General features: G+C 39.4%; 1 protein-coding gene across 1 annotated transcript in view; it reads left to right on the top strand.

Moving 5' to 3' along the window:
- The window catches only part of LOC122788108 (golgin subfamily A member 6-like protein 2), a 593,305-nt gene that overhangs the window by 219,177 nt on the left and 351,469 nt on the right, over window positions 1-22,659 (top strand). Inside the window, exon 2 of the mRNA XM_044055046.1 lies at window positions 10,067-10,192. Within this exon, the coding sequence (XP_043910981.1) occupies window positions 10,067-10,192 (126 nt within the window). The remainder of the gene's footprint in view (window positions 1-10,066; window positions 10,193-22,659) is intronic.

The raw sequence follows: 22,659 nt of genomic DNA, 5'->3' as shown, positions 1-22,659 counted from the left end.
CACCACTTTTTTGTATATCTTACTTTTCAGCTTCTTTGGCATTCTTCTGTAATACACTACATCTAACACTCTCTGCCAGATGGCTGCATCCCCTCTGATTCTAGCTTTGACCTCCTCACTCAGACTTCCCTTTTCCTCAACCATCCTCCTAGATACTTGAAACTGTTAACCTGTTCCTCTATTTTCCCTTCTAACTCAGTTCTCAGCTTCTTCTGAACCCAATTTGCTGCCATTATAATTGTCTAATCTGTACTCAGTTTCATCCCACGTGCCTTCTGTTTTGCATTCCATTCCTCTATCTTTTACTGACGTTCTTGCTCAGAGTCTGCCTGTAATGCCACATTATCTGCATTCAGCAACTTTGTTGATCTGTCCTTTCCAACCTGTTTGCTAATGTAGTCCATCACCAATTTGAACAGCAGTGGGCTCAGAGCTGAACCCTGGCGCACACCCTTTCCCACTGGGAAACAGTCTTTGAGACTGAACACTGTTCATTTTTGAGTCATTGAGTTCTTGTACATAGCCTGCACTAATTCTACTAATGTTTCTTGGACTTCAAACCACAGCAGGACTGCCCAAATCAGCTTTCTTGGAATCTTGTTATATGCTTTCTCCAAGTCTGGGAATGCCCAGTTGGACTCTTTTCTCATCTCTAGCTTCTCAGTTATTTGACCCAAATTTGTGCCAAACTGGCAGTTAATGATACCACATATACTGAGCCTGTGGACACTGCTAACCTGTTAGCCAACAGGTTCTGTGAAAACTTCACTCCCTTGTCCCCACCACATGTACCCCATGACATCCCTACCAACTGTCCTCTACCTTGTATCTCTGTAGAGTAAGTCATGAACACTCTCTCTAAGGTCAAAAACACAGCATCTTTGGGACCTGGTAACATCCCAGGCTGTGTTCTACATGGGCTCAAACAAGTATTAGTGACACCACTGGCTACTAATTTCAATCATAGTCTAAGCACTTTCTTCGTCCCAGCTAAATGGAAAAGCTGTCCATTAACCCCTTGCACAAAGATGGTGCTTCCATTGACCCAGGGAACTATAGACCTATTAGCCTGACTAGCCTTATCTGCAAAGCCATGGAGTATATCATCATAGACCTTATCAACAAAGATAAAGGTAATCCCCAAACACTTGACCGTACTCAATTTGGATTTGTCAAAGGGAAATCATGCCTGTTAAACCTGGTGAATTTCTTCGAGACAGTCACCAAGGCCCTTGATGAGGGGAAATCTGTGCATACAGCCTACCTAGACTTAACCAAGACTTCTGACACTATTCCCAACTCAGGCATCACTGACATACACACCCATCTAGGTATAAACCCTTATATCATTAGATGGGTCACTAACTGGCTCAATGATAGAACCCATATAGTCAAAATAGGGGAATCCACCTCCAACAGCAGACATGTATCTTGTGATGTTCCACAGGGATCAGTCCTGGGACCTGTACTGCTTGGAATCTATTTCTCTGAAGTAGAAGCTAAAACTAAAGGTCTATGGTTGACAAAGTTTGCTGATGACCGCAAACTGGGAGAGGTCATAAAATCTCCAAAAGATGTCAGCATCCTACTAGAGGGTCTTACACAAACAAATGATTGGTGCTAAAGTCATGGCCTTAAACTCAATGCAATAACGTATCATCCCTTTCAGTAAAAGTGATGTTCCTAATTACCACATCAATAGCAACACCCTAAGTACGCACTTAGTGGTGAGAGACCTGGGCACACAGGTTGACAGCAACCTTACCTTTGATCATCATGTATCCACAGTGGTAAGAAGGGAATTCTAGTTTGCTTATCTTATAAGTAATGGCATTGCCTCCAGCAAAAAAGAAGCTATAACCTCCCTGTACTCTTCCCTCATCAGGCTAATAACTGAGTACAATGCCACTTTTAGTATGTACCTTTCCAAGCACCTGCAGCAATTGGAAAGACCACAAAGGTTCCTCGCAAGGAAAATTCAAGGTCTTCAGCATCTGTCCTATGAGGATCATCTGAAATTGCTGTCACTTTATTCTGTTTCATACAGACTACTCAGAGGCTATCTCTGCCTTGCATATAAGCCAATTTTTTACCCTGCTTTATTATAAATGCTGCATATCTGTAAGTCAAATGGTACACGGGTTACTTGCTCTAAAGGCCTTAACTTGGTATGTGACATTGATAAAGCCCACTGGAGGGACAGATTTGTCCCTCAGAGGTTACCATACCTTTGGAACAAACTCCTGCTTCATATCAAGCAGAGCATCTCATTGGCCCTCTTCAAAATCAATCTGGATGATTAGATGGGTATCCGTAAATTCACCCCAGGGGGTTCCACCTGTGTCACTCCCTCTTGGACAGGGGAGATAGGTGCTGATTGTGGAAATAAGGGTAAAACTTGGCTATACTTGAAAGGGCCCTAGGGTCATTAGCCTAATAACCTACTATGATCGTATGAGCTGTCTCACTGCAAACATCTAGTCAGTTCTGATGCATCCTGATCTGAATCCAAACTGCTTATCTCCCATCTTACTTTCTACTACTCTGCGTATTCATTTACCAGTCATCCTCTCCAGAACTTTCCTGCAGTGTGACAGGAGTTTAATACCTCTGTACTGCCCACAGTTGTGAATGTCCCCTTTGTTCTTGAACACTGGCACTAATATGATTATTCTCCAGTCATCTGGGCTACGCCTTTCTCTCCACACTGCTATGAGTACCCTCAGAAGCCATTTCTCCCATATCTCACCTAGCATCTTTATCACATTTGCTGTGACCTCATCTGAGTCTGCTGCCTTCCTTATATTCATTTTCCTTAGTGCTGTTCTTACTACTTCTCTGGTGGGCTCCTCCTCTTCTCTCATCATAGGCTGTTTCTGGGACAGTACAGCTTCTGTGGGGTTTTCTTCATTTGGAAGCTGCTGGAAGTAGTCCTTCCATCTACCATTGATGTCCTGTGGACTGGTGAGCAGGTTGTTAATGGCATCCCTTATGAAGGGTATCTGACTATCTTCTTTATCTGTCTGTCTTTGTTTACAATCTGATACAGCTTCTTTGTCCCATCTATTGACTTACTTTCCAAAAGCTGGTAGAGTGCCTCTGATGCCTTGTTCTTTGCTATTGCAACTCCTCTCATAGACTCTTTATTAGCTAGCCAGTATTCCTTCCTAGTGCAGTCTGTCTTTTCTATCTCTCACTTTTTTCTGCATGTCTTCTGCCTTCTGCATTCCACCACCAGCTTTCCTAGTGTACCTTATTTCCATACCTGGCTCAGAGGCATATCTGTTCTGTAGTCCACACATATGCTGTCTTGAGGCACTGTCAGTCTTCTTCACTCCACCTATTTCCTCCACTTCTTGAGGTGCTAGAGCCTTGAGTAATTCTTTGAACTGTTGGGATTTCTCTCCAGTCAACTTTCTGGTCTTCAGCCTGGTATCTGACCTTGTAGCCTTCTCTGACCAGTGCTTACAGCTGATTGTGGCAACCAGTGGTTTATGCTGTGTGCTGACTGTTTCACTGGGGATGACTTTGCATTTACCCCTGTGCCCTTTCCTTACAAGGAGGAAGTCTACCTGACTTGTATGTTGGCTACTCTTGTATGTGATCTTCTGACCATCTCTCTTTCTGAACCATATGTTGGCTACTATCAAGCCATTTATCAGACAAAAGTTTTGAATAGCCTCTCCTTCTTTATTCCTGTTGCTACACCCATGTGGACCCAGGCAGTCCTTATATCTTGACCTATTTGCCCCAATATGTGCATTCAAGTCACCCATTATTAACACCAATTCATGTTGTCCTGTTTTATTTAGTAGGTCCTGCAACTGCTGTCTGAATGCACTCTTTTCCATACTATCACAACCTTTCTTTGGGGCATAGGTTGAGATTATGGATACTGCCCTGTCATTACACTGGAGTCTGATTGCCTTGAGTCTGCCACTAATTCTGATGACATCCCTCACTGTCTTCTGAAGATTCTCCTTCACCACAATACCCACACTATTTCTAACCTATCCTTCTCCTGAATAGTAGACTCGGAATCCGAAGCCATGTGGCTTTGCTGCACCACCCTTCCATCTTGTCTCCTGGATATGTAGGATGTCCAGCCTCCTCCTTATCATCACATCATCCACTTCCAAGCTGCATCTTGACAGTGTACCTACATTGAGTGTAGCAATGCTTAGTTCATGTTTAACAGGTTGATTCGTTCAGCTTTCACTCAGCAGAGCTATCCCACGTAACACAAGCTCGCCAGTCGCTTATTGACCCAGGGCTGCTTTGCCTTATGGTGAGCTCACACTGGCCAATAGGGACACATACACCCCTCCCACTGTTAGCATGGGTCCCTGGCATAGGTTAGAGTAGGCTGGGTCCTCAACCCACTTATCACCAGCAAATAACCCATGCCCATTTAGCGAAATTAGTCAACACATCTGAATCACCCAGAGACAAATTGTATACCCAAAGCAATTATGATGGTATTACCTCATAAGTATCCCTCTAGCCTGTTAGTGTATTACTACTACTATTAAGGTTATCTGGGTGGATTAATGGCTAAGGTGTTTGCCTTACAAACACAAGGTGCAGGGTTTGAGTCTCACAAGGGATAATTGGCCAGGCTTGAAATGGCTTGCAAGGGCAGTTAGCTTAGTACTAAACTATGAACCTATAAGGAATTACTGTTACACTGCTGAAACTGTGCACTACAAACCTAACTATCTACCATTCATTCAGCTTGTTAGTTAAATCCTATAGTGGAAGTTTTAGGCAAACCTTGCACAATAGCATGTTTGCTTTATTTCTGGGAAATTCATGTGTGTGCGCGTGCACATGTGTGGTGTGCGTGTGTGTCTTTCAGGTGTCTAGTACTAGAAGAACATAATCTAAACATGCTTTCCTAATTCAACCTCATGCGTCTCCTATAAAGTAATACTTGAGTCATTTTGTCTTTTTAACGCTATGGTTCTCCATCCCGTTTCAGCTTCCACACTTATTGAAATAATTTTTAGTTAATGTAAATGTGATATATATATATATATATATATATATATATATATATATATATATATATATATATATATATATATATATATATACCATATATGTAGAAGCTATTGTGAATTTGCTGATTCTTCTAACACACTATGGGTGGTTTATATGCCCTGAATATCCAGTGGTGTGTTTAATAATATGGTGAGACTAAAGATTAGTTGGGATGTGTAAGACTGGCCTCCAGTATGTTGCACCTTCCCTGCATAGTTTAACAGTGTTTGAATGATTGTTTAAAATGTCTTGTGTTTTGTTGGCTTTCTCCATCCAGTTCAGAGGACAGATATTTAGAGAGAATTGCAGTAAACTGTTAGATTCAGCTTTAGACTTGGGGTGGTTAGGGGATGATCATAGCTGAGCAAGGACATCCATTTTATTTCACTTTCATAATCTGTAATTTAGTGTATGTGCCACTGTCTCAGTTTCAACTCCATAACAATAATTCTTAAGGAAATGAGGTGGAAACCATGACTAAAACCATGACTAAAACATGAGATTAGATGGCAATTTATGTCTTATCAACAGGATATTCTTTACTTTTCAAAAAATTCACTCCCCTTTGATCAGCTGGTTAGTTTACAGCTAAGTAAATATGCCTAGTGGTAATGATTATGATTGGTTACTTGGTGATGATAAATGCAAGCCTAGACTACTTGTCCTGTGTACAGAATGGATCAGTGGTATATTAGAATTGAGCAAAACTGATATTTCTTGCTAACCAACTGAATGCAACTGTATATATCTTAGCTGGAATTTTTTCTAATCAGAGGAAGACGAGATTGGTCAAACTGGTATTAGAGATGCCTCATTTTCATTTAGCTCCATCAAGTGGCTGTAGAATTAGGTTATAGGTTGGGAGGCTAGCATTGCAAGTGTTTGTTGTTATTACATTGCACTGTTGAATTGCTTTAAGATCACCCTCTGTGAGGTTTGGAGCACTGTATGTGTCTGACGTCTTTGTACATTTATACTTCTCAAAGTCTAATGCAAGCATGTTTGAGCCTTTATGAGGGGGTAGTCAAGTAGGTAATGTACTGGAAAACTTAATGAGTTACTTCATATTTATTATTAACATTGCTGGCGGCTGACTTTAAACAGAATATAAGAGAGTTAATTGTTTCATCATTGAATGTGCATGGTCTATAGATGAGTTCAAAAATAAACTTTTTTTTAAACGTCTGCTTTATAATATGAATATTGATGTCTACATTATTGAGGAGACTTGCATATGGCCCTCACAATACAACTCTAAAGACAAAATAGTCTCACTGTTTATCTGCATGGACAAATTCACTTATAACGCTGGTGTTGCTATCCTAGCCAAGAAGAATTTTCTGTTTCAGACAGTGCAGGCAAAGAAAGATGATAAGGGTACTGAATGTAATACTCTCTTTCTAGTCTGTTCTATGATTTTGGCACTAATATGCCCTGTGTTCTTACAGGTCTAACTTTTTCAAAGACCTGTTCTGCAATATTTGTTTATGTACTTTAAGGGAGTGACTGGATCCTTAGCTTTGGGTAACACTTGGATAAACTGGGGGCTTTAACTCTACACAATAAATGCAACACTCTACAATACACAATTGTATCAATGCTCACAAGCTTCTCAGTGTGAATCAAGCCTTGTATGCTTCTGGAAAGGATAATGCTTTTCACAGCTTATTAGAAATCCTGGTAAAGCATAGATTTTTCTTAGTTCCAAACTGTTACCCGGATATGATTTCAAATATTTATAGAACTTTGAACATTTTCTGATCACTCTCTCATTCATTTGAAGTTGGTGATTGTTCCTAAGTCTTGGTTATTTTTAACTGGAAGTTTAATCCTTAATCTCTTCAAGGATCAAGAATTAAATGAGCAAATCATTTTGCTAGTGCAAATCCTGTTTTTTTTGGAACAGTATGATAATGATGTACTGTTCATTATCCAGTGGGTTACTTTCAACTCAGCTTTAGGGACTATCTTTGTTAGTACAGTAATATATTAAAAGAAATATAAATGTTAGAAATTACTGTCAAGAAAATGTTGGAAAACTGTAAGCAAATCAATATCTGTCATCACAAATAATATATTGTGATCATATAAATGATTAGAAATACTGCTCAAAAAATCTCGAGTCCCTCAGTAAATATGTTTGTTGTTCCATAAACAGCTTAAGCTCTGTCTCAATAAATCTTTCCAAAGGCTAGTCATAAACCCACCAGCATCTACAGTAAGGAGTAATGGTAGATCTGTAACAAGCCAGCCTCCCAGTTAACAAAGTAAACTAACAAAAAGAAAAGAAAAGTCACCCCCTCTCTGCTTCTCTCTTTGGTGAGTTAGATGGAAAGAGATTATGCTGAATTCATCAGTACAGAGTTGATAAATACAGGTATCCTCAATGCAGTGTGTACAAGAGATCCAACATGCTTTGTGCATTTATGTTTTTACATATCATGCATTTCTAAGAGTTAGCATGAGGAAGGACAATAGCAAAGGCCCCTAGCCACAGTATGGTTACAACTCAGTCCTATCATCCATGTTTGGACAATAAGTAGGAACAAATAGGTGTTAAGCTATAGGTAAGGCTCTAGTTTGCTGAAGTCAGTAGGAGGGGACCAAAAAAGTAAAACACTCATATCTGGGAGCCATTAGCTAGTAACATTTTAGTAATGTTTGTTGCTGAGCTGTGCAAACCCCAAAGAGGAGTTCCATGAACTTCACAAATAGTACCACAAAAGGAGTACAGTTTGCAGATTTGATTGGGCTCTCAGTAGACCCCTAACTCTGTCTTATTACAAGATCAGTCAAAATTCAGCTTGGCCCCAGTTTCCAAATATATGAACAAAACTCAACTACTTTCATCCTTTTGACGTTTTGGGTATTCGTTTTGACATTTTTGTTCCTCAGCATTTGGAAATTCAAGGTTTCATAGTGGATCCAATGTACACATTTTGATGATTGCATATTTGTACTGTCAACAAAGATATCTGGACTTATTATAGGTCAGCTGTGAATAAATTAAATAGTCTGGAAGCAATTCAACTAAGCCGATTCACTAAAAGTTATCACATTATTCTTCATCCTGTCTTTTCCTGCTATATGCAATAGTAACAAAAGAGCTAATTTTCAGTATCTCACATGATTAGTATGATAAGGTGTTCTGAGAAGCAATTAATTAATGTATTTTCTTCAATTTTATTAATTCTAAAAATGTTTAAATATTAACACAGTACAATTCAAGAGAAAAATCTCTATCAGCAAATTCCATTGCAATGTATTTTAATGGCTCCATAGCCTCAGCCCTCTCTGATACTCTGCCTGCCACATATTTTAACAAATGGCAGTAACACATTGCACTGTGCTTCAGGGCGTGTTTTACCATACATCATCCTTCTGCACTAATTTTTGTGAAAACATCTCCTTGGCCTTCCTGTCACTTAAATGGATCTGCTGTCCGTATGGTTGAGGGACTACAAATAAACTAGAAATTGATATCAACATTTTATCAGCCAGATTATATGAGTGTCTGACATATGATATATTGCATAAAAAAGGAGAGCTGCAACAAAATGATACCGATCCAAAATTACCACTACATGAAGAAAATATGCTGGCGAGATAAGGTTTGAAAATGGCTATTTATTTGCTTAGTATAATTTGTCATTAAAAGGCGATAAATTTATTTTTGGAATGAGCAGTACAAAGGATGGCTGTGCTTACACCCTTACTTGATGGTGTTAGGGTGATAACATAGCCCTCTCTTCTAATGACCTAATGCTGAATTTTACTAGCCACAAACTGCATTGGTATCAGTTTTGCATTCATGTCTAAAACTAACCTTAGTCTTGAGAATGAATGTAGGCAATGGTGCAGTGTTGACTGGCATTATTAGTTTCATTAATACAGCTGCTTATTGTGATATCAGCAAAGACTACAATATATATGTATATTCATAGTGGTGCTAAATGTGGTGTAATCAAACTGAGTACAAATAGGATGGGAGGTTGGCATAATGATTAAGGTGTTTACCTTACAGACACAAAGTGCAGGGTTTGATTCTCACATTAGGTAAATTGGCTAGGCTTAAAATGGGCCACAAGAGCAATTAGTCTAGTACTCACCCATAAACAAGTCTACTATGTAGGTGACTAATAAATTCCCTCTATTATAATACAATTAATAAAAAGACAAAATGATAAACTTTAGAATCCTTACTCCATCAGTAGTCACTTGCAGAGTGCAGAGGCAACTCTGATACTTCTGTATATTATAATTACCATTAGTTAAAATGCATCCTGTAATGTGCCATTCAGTCTCTGACCACTTTGTGCATATCTCTCAACTGTCAGATTTTTGTCTCATATTTTTGGTCTGGTCCTCATAAATTTTTTTGGTTTTCTGGAAAAATCATTGAGGATTAAAGTCAGAAAGTAATGACAGACACTTGAGGTTTAGGCTTCATACCCTTCAAAAAATCATGCTAATGGAAAAAACTGTTACTCTATCAAATTTCTAAGTTTGTATGAGCATTATTTAAAAATGGTCCCTGTTTTTGAGCCTTTGTCCACTCTTTATTTATGGCTTTGTCCAGATTTATTATGCTAATAGGTTGGTGGGTATGAAAACAAAGAAATCTGAAATTCTACCATTAAGTTGACTAGTTCCCAGTTCTGTCAGTGTAATATTACTGGCTGCTTAAGATTGTTAATTTAACTTGCCTTGCACCTCAACCCCCCCCCCCCAGTGCTCGTGTGCGTGCACACACACACACACACACACACACACACACACACACACACACACACACACACACACACACACACACACACACTACATGGTTCCTGGCTCAAGACATAGCATAGCAATGCAATAGCTGTAGCAGTTTTTCCTTAAGTGAGAGAACAATGCAGCACAAATTAATATTTTTATACATATGTCTCCTTTGTGTTCCAGCTTTCATTTTGTAACTGCGTAAATGTTAATAAACATATATACCTATACAATTAAAGTAAAATAAAGTTTTGTTGCTTTAAAGACTTATGCAACTGAGAAAAATATTCAAGAATGTAAAGAATTGCTGGTCAAATGTCAAGTTTTGGAAGCACAGCTGATGGAAAAAGAAGACACAATAAGAAACTTAAACCAATCACTTCAGAACAAGGTACCTAATAATTTTATATTAATATAATTTTGTTTGCTTGGATACATCAGCACAGACTATGTTTTTATTGTGAACATTTGCTGAAGGGGCTCATTCACTGGTTATTTTTAAAACTGCCTTTTTTGACACATTTTACTTTCTAGCTCCATCCAATCAGAAATAATTTCTGTACTGCTACCATTAATCTATTTTGCAGCAACTGAAACAAGTCAGGATTCTAGCTTCCTACAATGCAATTTCTCAAAATCTCTGTTAAAACTTTATTTATAATTTGTATTTGTGTGCATTATTTGCTGGCCAAGTTGCCAGCAGTATAATTTGAGATGGGATTAAAAAAAAACTGACGCAATATGGCATAATTGCAGCATTTATCTCTTCTTCTTGGGATTGAGCACATATCATACAGTATCCATGCTTTTAGATGGTGGTTGCAATTATGCATTTTGTGTGGACAGAATATGTGGTTCTTCTAAAGATGCACTAAGCAAAAATGTAGTCAAGAGTTTCCATTTTGTAGTCACAGTCTCAGATTGCTGCTTCTCAGACTTTTATAAAGAGTGAATACATATTGCTTAAGTTTGTTCCTATGCCCTGCATGCACATTTTCACCTGTTGCCCTTTACAACCATAAAAAAGATGTTGACAAATAACTAAACTATCCCTAAGCAAGTTTACATTTTTTTTCAGATTATTACCCTTCATGCTGTCAAAAACTGAGTTCTCACCAGCTACTGAAAAAAAGTGCTCAAAAACAACTGTTTTCAGTCTACTTTATTGGTTGCCTGGCAACCATAGGACATTCAGTGTTAACTAAAACTGCCACTGTGCTATTTGGAACACCTTACAAATTACCAAAAAAAAAACAGCCCCTTGGCAGCATGAGTTCCAAATGAAAATAAAATAGCTTGTGTGGTGTATAAATATCTAAGCCCCTTGATGGAGAATAACCTCTTATTCAAAGTCTGTTATTTACAGAAAAAATCAAGGAGCAACTAAAAGCAAGTTAATTTAGTTATAACAATTCTCACAATCCCTCTGTGCACTAACCATTATTTATTCAGCCCCATTTAGAATATGCCTGCCCATTGATAACATTTACTGTATCACATAACAGCTGTGTATTACAAAAAATAATAAATGGTATCAGAAGTGTGGCCTAATGGTTACCTTACAAGCGCAAGATACAGGGTTTGAGTCTCACAAGGCATAACTGGCTAGTCTTAAAATGGCTCACAAGGGCAGTTCGCTTAGTACTGAACTATGAACTAAACTAGCCTCTAGAAACAAGCATCATTGAGTCGCCCTTCATAATATAAAATGAGTACGAGTTCCAACTGATCCACACTACTCCACTGCATCTCTAACTTAAAGCTACTGAATTATAACAAATGACGTTCTGTTGTTAATAATATATCTATTAAATCCTTCCCATATCTCCTTAAGAAACAAAATGATAATAGTCTTACCCTACAGAGACCTCTTTTCTGCCTTGTAGTTGTTAGAAGAGCTTTACTAAAATAGCTTCAGCTCATACCTCTCAACATGGAAACATCAAAAATCTGGGCAAAGGCCCATGAAAAATAAGTACAAATCTGTACGATCATTAACATAAAATTTACATACATAATTATGCAATCCCACCCACTCCAATGGAATTGTGGGATATCAGCTTTTAAACTCAAACTGAAGAACAAATAACCAAAATATGGCCCCAGTCCAGGTGCCATTCCAATGTCCCATTACTTTGTTATTTCACCCCATTTACCATAAACACTGTAATGTGTACACTGCTTTACTTCTATGGTGATTATTTGGATTTCATTTGAAACTTTTATTTGTTTTACATTTTATAGCATAAACACAAAAAGACATCTGCTAAACAAACCAATGCAGTCTCACAATGAAAATAGACTTAGCATTAAAACGTCTTTGCCCTTGAACTCATATTCATTGAAATAGCACTGAAACCCACATTTAAAGAAAATGCAAAACTCATAAACAATTCCACATTAAAGAGATCTGAACTAATGAAGAGGTTGCTGCTAGCAAACAACTTTATATTTTATTGTTTCATCTACAAATAAAGTGCCTGTGGCCCTTGAAGAATAAATTGCCTGTGTTACATTAAAAAAATAAGCTAGTAATATTGCAATACGGAATGGATGGCAAACTGATAACAGGTTCATAGTATCAGCAATCCATCTACATACTGCGAGAGTAGAACCCACAGTCTTCTGCATCAAAAGCAGGTATACTACCTGTTGAGCTACTAACAACACAGACGGTCTTAATGGGCATAGTGTCTGCTTTACTTTTACAATGATTATTGAGATTTCATTTAAAGCTTTTATTTTACATTTTATATAACACAAATACCGATAGTCAGATATTTGCCAAACAAAGCAACACAAGTCTCACAGTGAAAACAGACTTTGCATTAAAGCTTCTCTGCCCTTGAAACTCACATTCACTGAAACAGCATTGAAACCTGCATTCAAAGAAAATGCATCTGACCAGTGGCAGAGAAAGATTACTTTTGGGCTGTTTTCAAATCATAGGCCCTTTGCACACCAAACATATTTTCTTTGATACACCTTCCTGATTGTATTAAATTATATTATATTCCTTGTGTAATACAGCACAGTTGTTAAAGCGCATTTTACATTTATTGTTAACATTTTTCCAGTAAACAATGAGACAAAATGCATGAACCAATAATGACAAAACTGCTCACTTCAGAGCATTTCCATAATAACAGTCTACTTAAGATTCTACAATCCACCAGTATCAGTAAATATACACAATCTCTGCAGAAGTAAGTCATCTAAATAATTCCACATTAAAGAGCTCTGTAACTAATGGAGACTGCTGCTAGCAAACAGCTTTAGAGCTCACTGTTTCATCTACAAATAAAGTGCTGGTTACCCTTGAGGGATAAATTGCTAGTTACATTAAAAAAATAAGCCACTAATATTGCAATAAGGAATGGATGGCAAAATGATAACAGGTTCATAGTTACTAGGTATCGCCACCAATGAGGACATTCTCAGGGCTGCAACATTAAAAGCACAACACAGTAGAGTATCTGCAATCTAACTACACACTGTGGGACTCGAGTAGAACCAACAGCCTTCTGCATCAAAAGCGGATATTCTACCTGTTGTGCTACTGACAAAAAACAGACTTCACCTAAGCAGCACTGAACTTCTTTCCCCCGAGGAACTGCGCAGCACTGAACTTCTTTCCCCCAAGGAACTGCGCAGCACAACTTAAGAAAGTGGGTAGGTGATTTAGGCTCTTGCTACCTTTGCCTAAGGTAAAGGGTTTGAGCCTAACCACCAGGTATACTTACCTGGGGCATTTTACACACACACACACACACACACACACACACACACACACACACACACACACACACACACACACACACACACAAAACTACCTATGGCTGCAACATATAATAATAACAACAATGTGTAATGTAATAAGGCTGTACCATGGCTACACCAATAGGAGTGAATGTGTGAACATCATCAGATGATATGTTTATTTTTCTTCCTAGAGTAAAAAATACAAGAGAATTGCTCTGCCAGGTTAATATGGAACAGTGGACATTTAGGGAAGATCTCATAGCAAATCAGCATTAGCCATTCCCGTGGACTACTGCATTAGCATGAAGCTTCATCATTGCTGCCACTTCCTGGGCTAAGACCCACATAAGGGTATAAAACACAGTGGTAGAGCGAGCTCTGAATTGTAAAGTCTAACTGTGATATCCAAAGAAAACACAAATAAGTGCAACGAACAAACAGAAATGCAACTGCAAACCTCAGTTCATAAAAATAGTTAAGTAAGTAACCATGTAAAATAAATAAATAAAAGCAATGGTAGCCAAGAATGAATGATATCAGTATTTTAGAAAGAAAACAGAAGAGATACATTTATGAAAAGTCAAACACTGTACTTTACAGCTATACACATTAACAGCAAAAGTCAATCTGCTGGTTTGTCATATGACTTCACATCAGTAGATCATGAGTTACCAACATTAGAGAAAAGAAACATGTATTATCCAAATAAGTAAAGACAGAATTGACTGGCATGGGTCTACTTAAGTCATTCTGAAATAGAAACTAAACATTTATCAGGTTGAAACACATCAAATGCATCAGCAGTTTATGAAGAGTTCAAAAGGCAGTTCCTGAATATTACATTTATTAAATTCTGTTGCTGCAGTCAGTGCTTTTAACTTATTAACAACTGGAATCTACATTACCATGGAGAATTTGGGAACAAAATAATGCACACAAAATCATTCTTAAAATTCTGCGTATTCTATATATTCCTTCATGCTTCTAGCAGCTATAAATTGGAAAATATATCCTGTATTTTTCAGATCTCATTTATCAAAGCTCCTATGTTCACCTCCCCCATTACCTTTATTACTTTTTTCTTTTCTTGCGTTACTTCATTTCAGTTCCCTCTTCTTTTGTTACTCCCCGTATTATAGATTTTATCCTTTGAAGTGTTTTTCAGCTCAGAATAAAGAAATAATGGCCAGCTCTGCCTCTAACTCGGCAGATAAATTAAACAAGCTCATGGTAGCAACAGATAAATAGAGTATTTAAACACACACACACAGCTCATAACATAAAGAACAGCCACAGCCCATACCTGCTTTAAAAACACGCAGCTCAGAATAAAGAAATAATGGCCAGCTCTAACTCGGCAGATAAATCGCAACTTCACGAGCACTTAAAAACAACACAGCCCTAATTCAGCAGATAATTAAAAACACACAGCTCAGAATAAAAAATAATGGACAGCTCTAACTTGGCAGATAAATCATGAGCATTTAAAAACAGCACAGCTCTAATTTAACAGATAATTAAAAGCACATAGCTAGCTCAGAATAAAGAAATAGTGACCAGCCCAGCTCCAACTCGGCAGATAAATTAAACAAGTTCACAGCAGCAGCAGATAAATCGAGCATTTAAAAACACACACATACAGCTCAAAACTTAAAGAACAGCCAGCTCAGGAGATAAATTAAACAACCAAAGAGCAAACCGAGCAGCTCAACAGTAGCAGGTAAAAGGGCAATGCCCAGCCAGCAGCCCAATAGTAGCAGGTAAAAGGGTAATGCCCAGCCAGCATTTAAAATAATAGAGAGAAGCCGAAGAACAATGAATGTTCTTATCTGGAGATGTGGATGCCAGACTCTGCAAAAGTTATACACACATTTTTCCCGCCATTACTGTTCATATTCCCTGTTCCCTCCAGTCCAACAGGCAGTAGCTGATGTCATCACGCACACCTCTGTAGGCTGGTGACATCAGCTATATACATTTAAAGTGGTAAACTGTTTCAAAAAATTTAAAGTGGTAAACTTTAAAATAAAGTCCGGGAAATTCGGAAATTAAGGGGGCCACTCGGGAATTCATGGCACCCCAATATTTTGCCCTCAAAACTGGTAAAAACCATGGAATTCTGTACGGTTGAGAGGTATGCTTCAGCTAGCTGGAATTACCTCCCTGCAAACATGACAAAAGGTTTTTGTGCTAGTATATAGCTCAGCTAGTATACAGGAAGTACCTCCCTGCAAACATGATAAAAGGTTTTTGTGCTAGTATACAGCTCAGCAAGCTCCTGCTTGGTGCCCTGCAGAGTTCTACAGCAGCAGAGAGACAAAAGAGAGACTTTGGAGTGATTAAGTATAATTTTTCTGCATTTTCTTGCTGCCTTTAGCTAATTCCGCCTAAAACACTGATTTTCTAGAGTTTCTGTGATTTAAAAAACTTGTTTCAGCTACATATTGTACTACCTGCACTTTAACAAAGTTGTTTTTGTGTTTAAATTACCTGTTTAACTGTTGTAGGCTACACACTCAAGTGTGATAGCCATTTCTGTGCATTTAAAGTGTTTTTTTTATTGTATCTGCTTTATTTTCTGAAAAAAAAAAAACAAAACAAAAAAATACTTGTTTTCCCTCCTTTTAAGCTAGTATAGTCCAGTTTTCAAGTTAGTGCTGAATTCAGGGCTGTGTTACAAGTTTCTGTATTTGCCCATACCTTACTTGGATAGAAGGAAGTTTCTCTGTTCACTGTGAGAGAAGGAGCTTTGAGCAGCCTATCTGTCCCTGGAGGAGTGGTTTCAGCCCAGAAATTAGTAGTTTATTGGCCATTTTGGGCTAATTTCTATCTCTTTCATTTCCCTGCTATAAAACCCGCATTTGCAAGGTTTTTGTGCTAGTATACAGCTCAGCAAGCACCTGCCTAGTGCCCTGCAGAGTTCTACAGCAGCAGAGAGACAAAAGAGAGACTTTGGAGTGATTATGTATCATTTGTCTGCATTTTCTTGCTGCCTTTAGCTAATTCTGCCTAAAATGCCAATTTTCTAGAGTTTCTGTGATTTGCTTGTTTCAGCTAATATTGTACTTATTTTACGGCCTGCACTTTAACAAAGTTGTTTTTGTGTTTAAATTATGTGTTTAACTGTTGTAGGCTACACACTCAAGTGTGATAGGCATTTCTGTGCATTTAAAGTGTTTTTTTGATTGTATCTGCTTTATTTTCTGAAAAAAATATATACTTGTTTTCCCACCTTTCTAAGCTAGTATAGGCCAGTTTTCAGGTTAGTGCTGAATTCAGGACTGTGTTACAAGTTTCTGTGTTTGCCCATACCTTACTTGGATAGAAGGAAGTTTCTCTATTCATTGTGAGAGAGGGAGCTTTGAGCAGCCTATCTGTCCCTGGAGGAGTGGTTTCAGCCCAGAAAATAGTAGTTTATTGGCCATTTTGGGCTCATTTCTATCTATTTCATTTCCCTGCTATAAAACCCGCATTTGCAAGGTTTTTGTGCTAGTATACAGCTCAGTAAGCTCCTGCCTGGTGCCTTGCATAGTTCTACAGCAACAGAGAGATAAAAGAGAGACTTTGGAGTGATTAAGTATCATTTTTCTGCATTTTCTTGCTACCTTTAGCTAATTCTGCCTAAAATGCCGATTTTTCTAGAGTTTCTGTGATTTAAAAAGCTTGTTTCAGCTACATATTGTACTTATTTTACTGCCTGCACTTTAACAAAGTCAATTTTGTGTTTAAATTACCTGTTTAACTGTTGTAGGCTACACACTCAAGTGTAATAGCCATTTCTGTGCATTTAAAGTGTTTTTTTTATTGTATCTCCCTTATTTTCTGAAAAAAAAAACAAAAACACAAAAAAATACATACTTGTTTTCCCATCTTTCTAAGCTAGTGTAGTCCAGTTTTCAGGTTAGTGCTGAATTCAGGGCTGTGTTACAAGTTTCTGTGTTTGCCCATACCTTACTTGGATAGAAGGAAGTTTCTCTGTTCACTGTGAGAGAGGGAGCTTTGAGCAGCCTATCTGTCCCTGGAGGAGTGGTTTCGGCCCAGAAATTAGTAGTTTATTGGCCATTTTGGGCTAATTTCTATCTATTTCATTTCCCTGCTATAAAACCCGCATTTGCAAGGTTTTTGTGCTAGTATACAGCTCACAAGCTCCTGCCTGGTTCCCTGTAGAGTTCCACAGCAGCAGAGAGACAAAAGAGAGACTTTGGAGTGATTAAGTATATTTTTTCTGCATTTCTTTGCTGCCTTTAGCTAATTCTGCCTAAAACGCAGATTTTCTAGAGTTTCTGTGATTTAAAAAGCTCGTTTCAGCTACATATTGTACTTATTTTACTGCCTGCACTTTAACAAAGTCATTTAAATTACCTGTTTAACCGTTGTAGGCTACAGACTCAAGTGTGATAGCCATTTCTGTGCATTTAAAGTGTTTTTTTTTTAATTGTGTCTGCTTTATTTTCTGAAAAAAAAAAAAATATATATACTTATTTTCCCGCCTTTCTAAACTAGTATAGTCCAGTTTTCAGGTTAGTGCTGAATTTAGGGCTGTGTTACAAGTTTCTGTATTTGCCCATACCTTACTTGGATAGAAGGAAGTTTCACTGTTCACTGTGAGAGAAGGAGCTTTGACCAGCCTATCTGTCCCTGGAGGAGTGGTTTCAGCCCAGAAATTAGTAGTTTATTGGCCATTTTGGGCTAATTTCTATCTCTTTCATTTCCCTGCTATAAAACCCGCATTTGCGCAGTTTTGCGTGCCGGGCAGCGCCGGTAAGCTAGGTTATAACTATTCCCGGCTCCACAAAGTCTACTCTTCAATTTTCCCTTGGAACTAGACAAACTTTCAACTTAAGCACTCAAACCATTCACTTCTCATACCGGCACTTGCTCAAAACCCATAGCAAGCACTAATAAACCTACTTAGCACTAGACCCCCCCCCCCATACTGTAGAGAAGGACAAGGCTCTGTATTCGACTTTACCAGCCAATCAGTAAAACAGTTCACTGTACCTATCCAGGCACGTCCAAAGGGCAGTTTCAGGTGTACTCTCTGGTCCAATTGGTGAATCTGGGCATTTTGAGACAATGTTACAATTGCCTCATGTACACAGACAACCCTCTCCTCCTTCCACCAAACACCAATACATGTGAGAGATGCAATTATACAGCCAAACTGGAGGCTAAGCTGTCTCAACCCAAGACTGGACCAGGCAGACAAAAGGAGAAGGGAATTACTTGCATCACACCACCAGTCTCTCATAGACCTATGAAACCAGCACCAGCAAAAAACACACATAAATACAAAAATATATACTTGGAGGCTTTAAATAAAAATCTGCAGAAGCAAGAGAGACCTCTAAAGCAGACATCCAAGCAACCTCCACCCCTCAACACAAACCATGAAACACATACTTCAAAAAAAAACAGTGTGCCAAACAATCACAGCCCTTAAGGCAAAATAACATACCCAACACACTAATAACAGGTGACTCTATAGTCAGGCACACTGATGTCCCACTCACTAGGCTGAACAAGGAAAAGGTTACTGTTAGCTGCCTGTCGGGTGCCAGGATCTGCCACATAACACAAGCACTCAGGTCACTCCAGAACAAGTACAAATATGACTCTGTCATTGTCCATGTTGGTGTGAATGACCTGAGCCGTACCTCCCTGGGCTACATGAAAAGAGACATGGAGGAGCTCTCTGACCCTGAGTAGCATCCTGCCCTCACCAAGAATGATACCACGGTATAGAGAAAAAATGATCAATTTCAACAATTGGCTAAGCTTCGGGTGTCATTCAAAGGGGATCCAGTGTCTGTCAGCCTGGGATGACATGCTCGACAAGCCACGCTGCTTCGCTAGAGATGGCTTGCACCTTTCACCCTTAGGCTTTCGAATACTGTCCAAGGCCCTTGCCACCCCCTTAGTGCCCTTTTTAGGCAAGGCTCAAAAGACAAACCCACTGCCGTAAATAGCACAAGTAACAAAAAACTGAGGGTAATGCTACTCAATGCCAGAAGTCTAAACCTCAAAATGCATGCACTTGAGGCACTCCTCAGTATGGAGAAAATTGATATATGTGCAGTAACAGAAACCTGGTTTAAGGCTCCAGAGAGCACCCCAGCACTACCAGGCTACAACTTATACCATACATTTCGGCCACAAAACCCAGACCAAAATACAAAAGGTGGGGGAGTATCCATATTCATCAAGGATACCCACACCTCCAGGTTAGTGGCACAGCATGATGCTTCAGAGATCATCCACGTGCAACTAACAATGGGCAAAACTGCTATTCAAATTATAGCTTGCTGCAGATCACCCACCATGTACCAGGACCCCCACTCCGCATTCCTGGAAACACTGGTAAACATAAAGGTCCAGCCAAACACCCTGATATTGGGTGATTTCAATTACCCAAACATCAACTGGGAGAACTACTCAAGTACAAACTCCCTTGCCCAAAATTTCCTAGAATTTATAAACTCAAATGCCCTGGATCAACTGGTCAACACCACCATCAGAGGTGACAACATATTGGACCTGGTCATCACCAACATGGGTGACTGGTGTTCCACATCAGAGGTCAACATCTTGCTGGTTAGATCTGACCATAAACTAATCACTCTAGATATCCATATTTCGCCACCACCTCCAGTCAAAGAAATCACCGTGAAAAACTTTTCAAAAGCAAACTTCACGTTACTTAAGACCGAGGTGGGAAGTTTCAAAGCCCCCATGCTAAAGGATAATGCTGTCCAAGCTGCAAAATTCTTTACTAATGCACTCTATGGGTACCTACAAGAATGCATGGATCGTGCTATCCCAAACAAAACCAAGACTCGCTCCTCCAAGAAAAGGAAACCAGTCTGGTAGACTCCTGCCATAAACAAGCTATACAATAGAAGGAGGAAACTAGTACAGAAAAGAGTAAAATCCCAAGAAGGGAAGACATCCCTGATCAGTATCAGCAAAAAACTACATTCCCTCATAAAATCATCCAAGGCTAGCTTCAAAAGAAAAATTGCCATGGACTCCAAAGATAACCACAAGGCATTCTTTAGCTATGTCAAGAATCTAAGTGGAAATTCTCAGATCTGCAAGGAGTTAGTGCAGAATGGCAAAAAATACACTGAACTGACCGATATAGCCAACATCCTGGCAGACAGGTTCAGTGCAAACTTCACCCCCTCTCACCCCCAAAAGGGCCCATAACTATACCAGAAGAATGTAGTGCCCCTGAAATCACAAACACTCAGGTTAAAACAGCCCTCTCCAAAGCCAAACACGCAGCATCAATGGGACCGTACTGTGCCCCAGGCTGCATCCTACATGAGCTCAAAGATGAACTAACCCCTCACCTAAACACACTGTTTAAACTCAGCCTCTCCACATGCTATGTGCCCACAGAGTGGCGCACAACAATGGTTATTCCACTCCACAAAGGTGGAGCCACAACGGACCCTAGGAACTATCACCCTATAAGTCTGACTAGCTTGGTCTGCAAAGCTATGAAGCGCATCATCATGGATCTCATTAACAGAGATATTGGGAACCTCCAAACACTGGACCCTACCTAGTTCGGCTTTGTTAAGGACAGATCATGCCTCCTAAACCTGGTGGACTTCTTTGAGACAGTTGCCAAGGCTATAGATGAGGGAAAGGTGGCCCACACAGCCTACCTAGATCTTGCAAAGGCCTTCAACACCATTCCCCACTCATGTATTATAGACAAGCTCACAAGCCTGAACATAAACCCCTACATCACGAGATGGGTTGCCAACTGGCTCATGGACAGAACCCACATGGTAAGAGTTGTGGGAGCTAGGTCTGACACTAAACCGGTTACAAGTGGCATTCCCCAGGGCTCACTCCTAGGACCCCTCCTGTTCGGCATATACTTCTCAGAGGTACAGGCAAGAACAGGAGGACTATGGCTTACCAAGTTCACAGACAACTGCAAACTAGGGGCTATAACTGACTGTCCGGCTGACACAGACATCCTCCAAAAGGGACTCACTGAGACAGATACCCGGTGTCAAAACCATGGCCTCAAGCTAAATGCCAAAAAGTGCATAGTCATCCCCTTTGGAAAAAACAAAGTACCCACAAACTACCACATAGGTGGTAGCCCCATAAATACGGAAGATGTAATAAGGGCTCTGGGGACCCAAGTAGATAGTAACCTCTCCTTTGATAATCACATTGTCAAAGTGGTTAGAAAATCCTTCTATGTGGCCCACCTAATCACAAAAGGGTTAGCATCCAGATCGAAAGAGGTCATTGGGCCCCTCTATGCATCACTCATCAGACCCATCATAGAGTACAGTGCCCCATTTGTGATGTACCTTACAAGACACCTGCAACAACTGGAAAGACCACAGAAGTACCTCACTAAGAAGATCACTGGCCTCAAGCAGATGCCCTATGCAGCTAAACTGAAGAAACTCCAGCTGTACTCGGTTGCATACCGCCTACTCAGAGGTGATCTCTGCCTGACATACAAGGCCATGTCCAACCAAGAATTGATGGACATGCTCCACCTAAAGAAAACCATATCCCCTCGAGCCACATGCTCCAGGGATCTAAATCTCACCACAACAATAAATAAGACATGCTATAAGGATAGATTCCTGTCCCAGAGGCTTCCCATGCTCTGGAACACGATTCCAATCTACATTAGGCAGAGCTCCCCGCTAACCCTCTTCAAGAGAAACCTTGACGAGTGGATGGGAAACAGAAAGTTTACCCCAGGGATCACTTCAATGGCTCTGCTGGACAGAGGCACAGGGAACTAATCTAAGGGGCTGGCGAAAGCCAACACATTCCGGATAGGCTTATAAATGCCTTTGGGCAGACACCCTAGTACCCACCTATGAACCTATGAATCAACATACCTCCGCATTAGAATAAAGATATTAGAGTACCTAAAGCAAGAAAATGCCTTCCCCAGCTTTCTACAGAGAAGGTAACTACAAAAAAAAAAACTGAACAATACATCACACCCATCAAATCGTAACAGATTCCTGTGATCATTATCAACTGAGGCAAAATACTTGCAAATAAGTGCATCCTAATATTGTACACATACCACTCATAGTT

Source organism: Protopterus annectens, chromosome 1.part2, assembly GCF_019279795.1.
Source record: "Protopterus annectens isolate FY-2018-M chromosome 1.part2, PAN1.0, whole genome shotgun sequence".
Lineage (NCBI taxonomy): Eukaryota > Metazoa > Chordata > Ceratodontiformes > Protopteridae > Protopterus > Protopterus annectens.
Note: the sequence above shows the minus strand (reverse complement) of the source record. Positions and strands in the feature narration are given on the sequence as shown.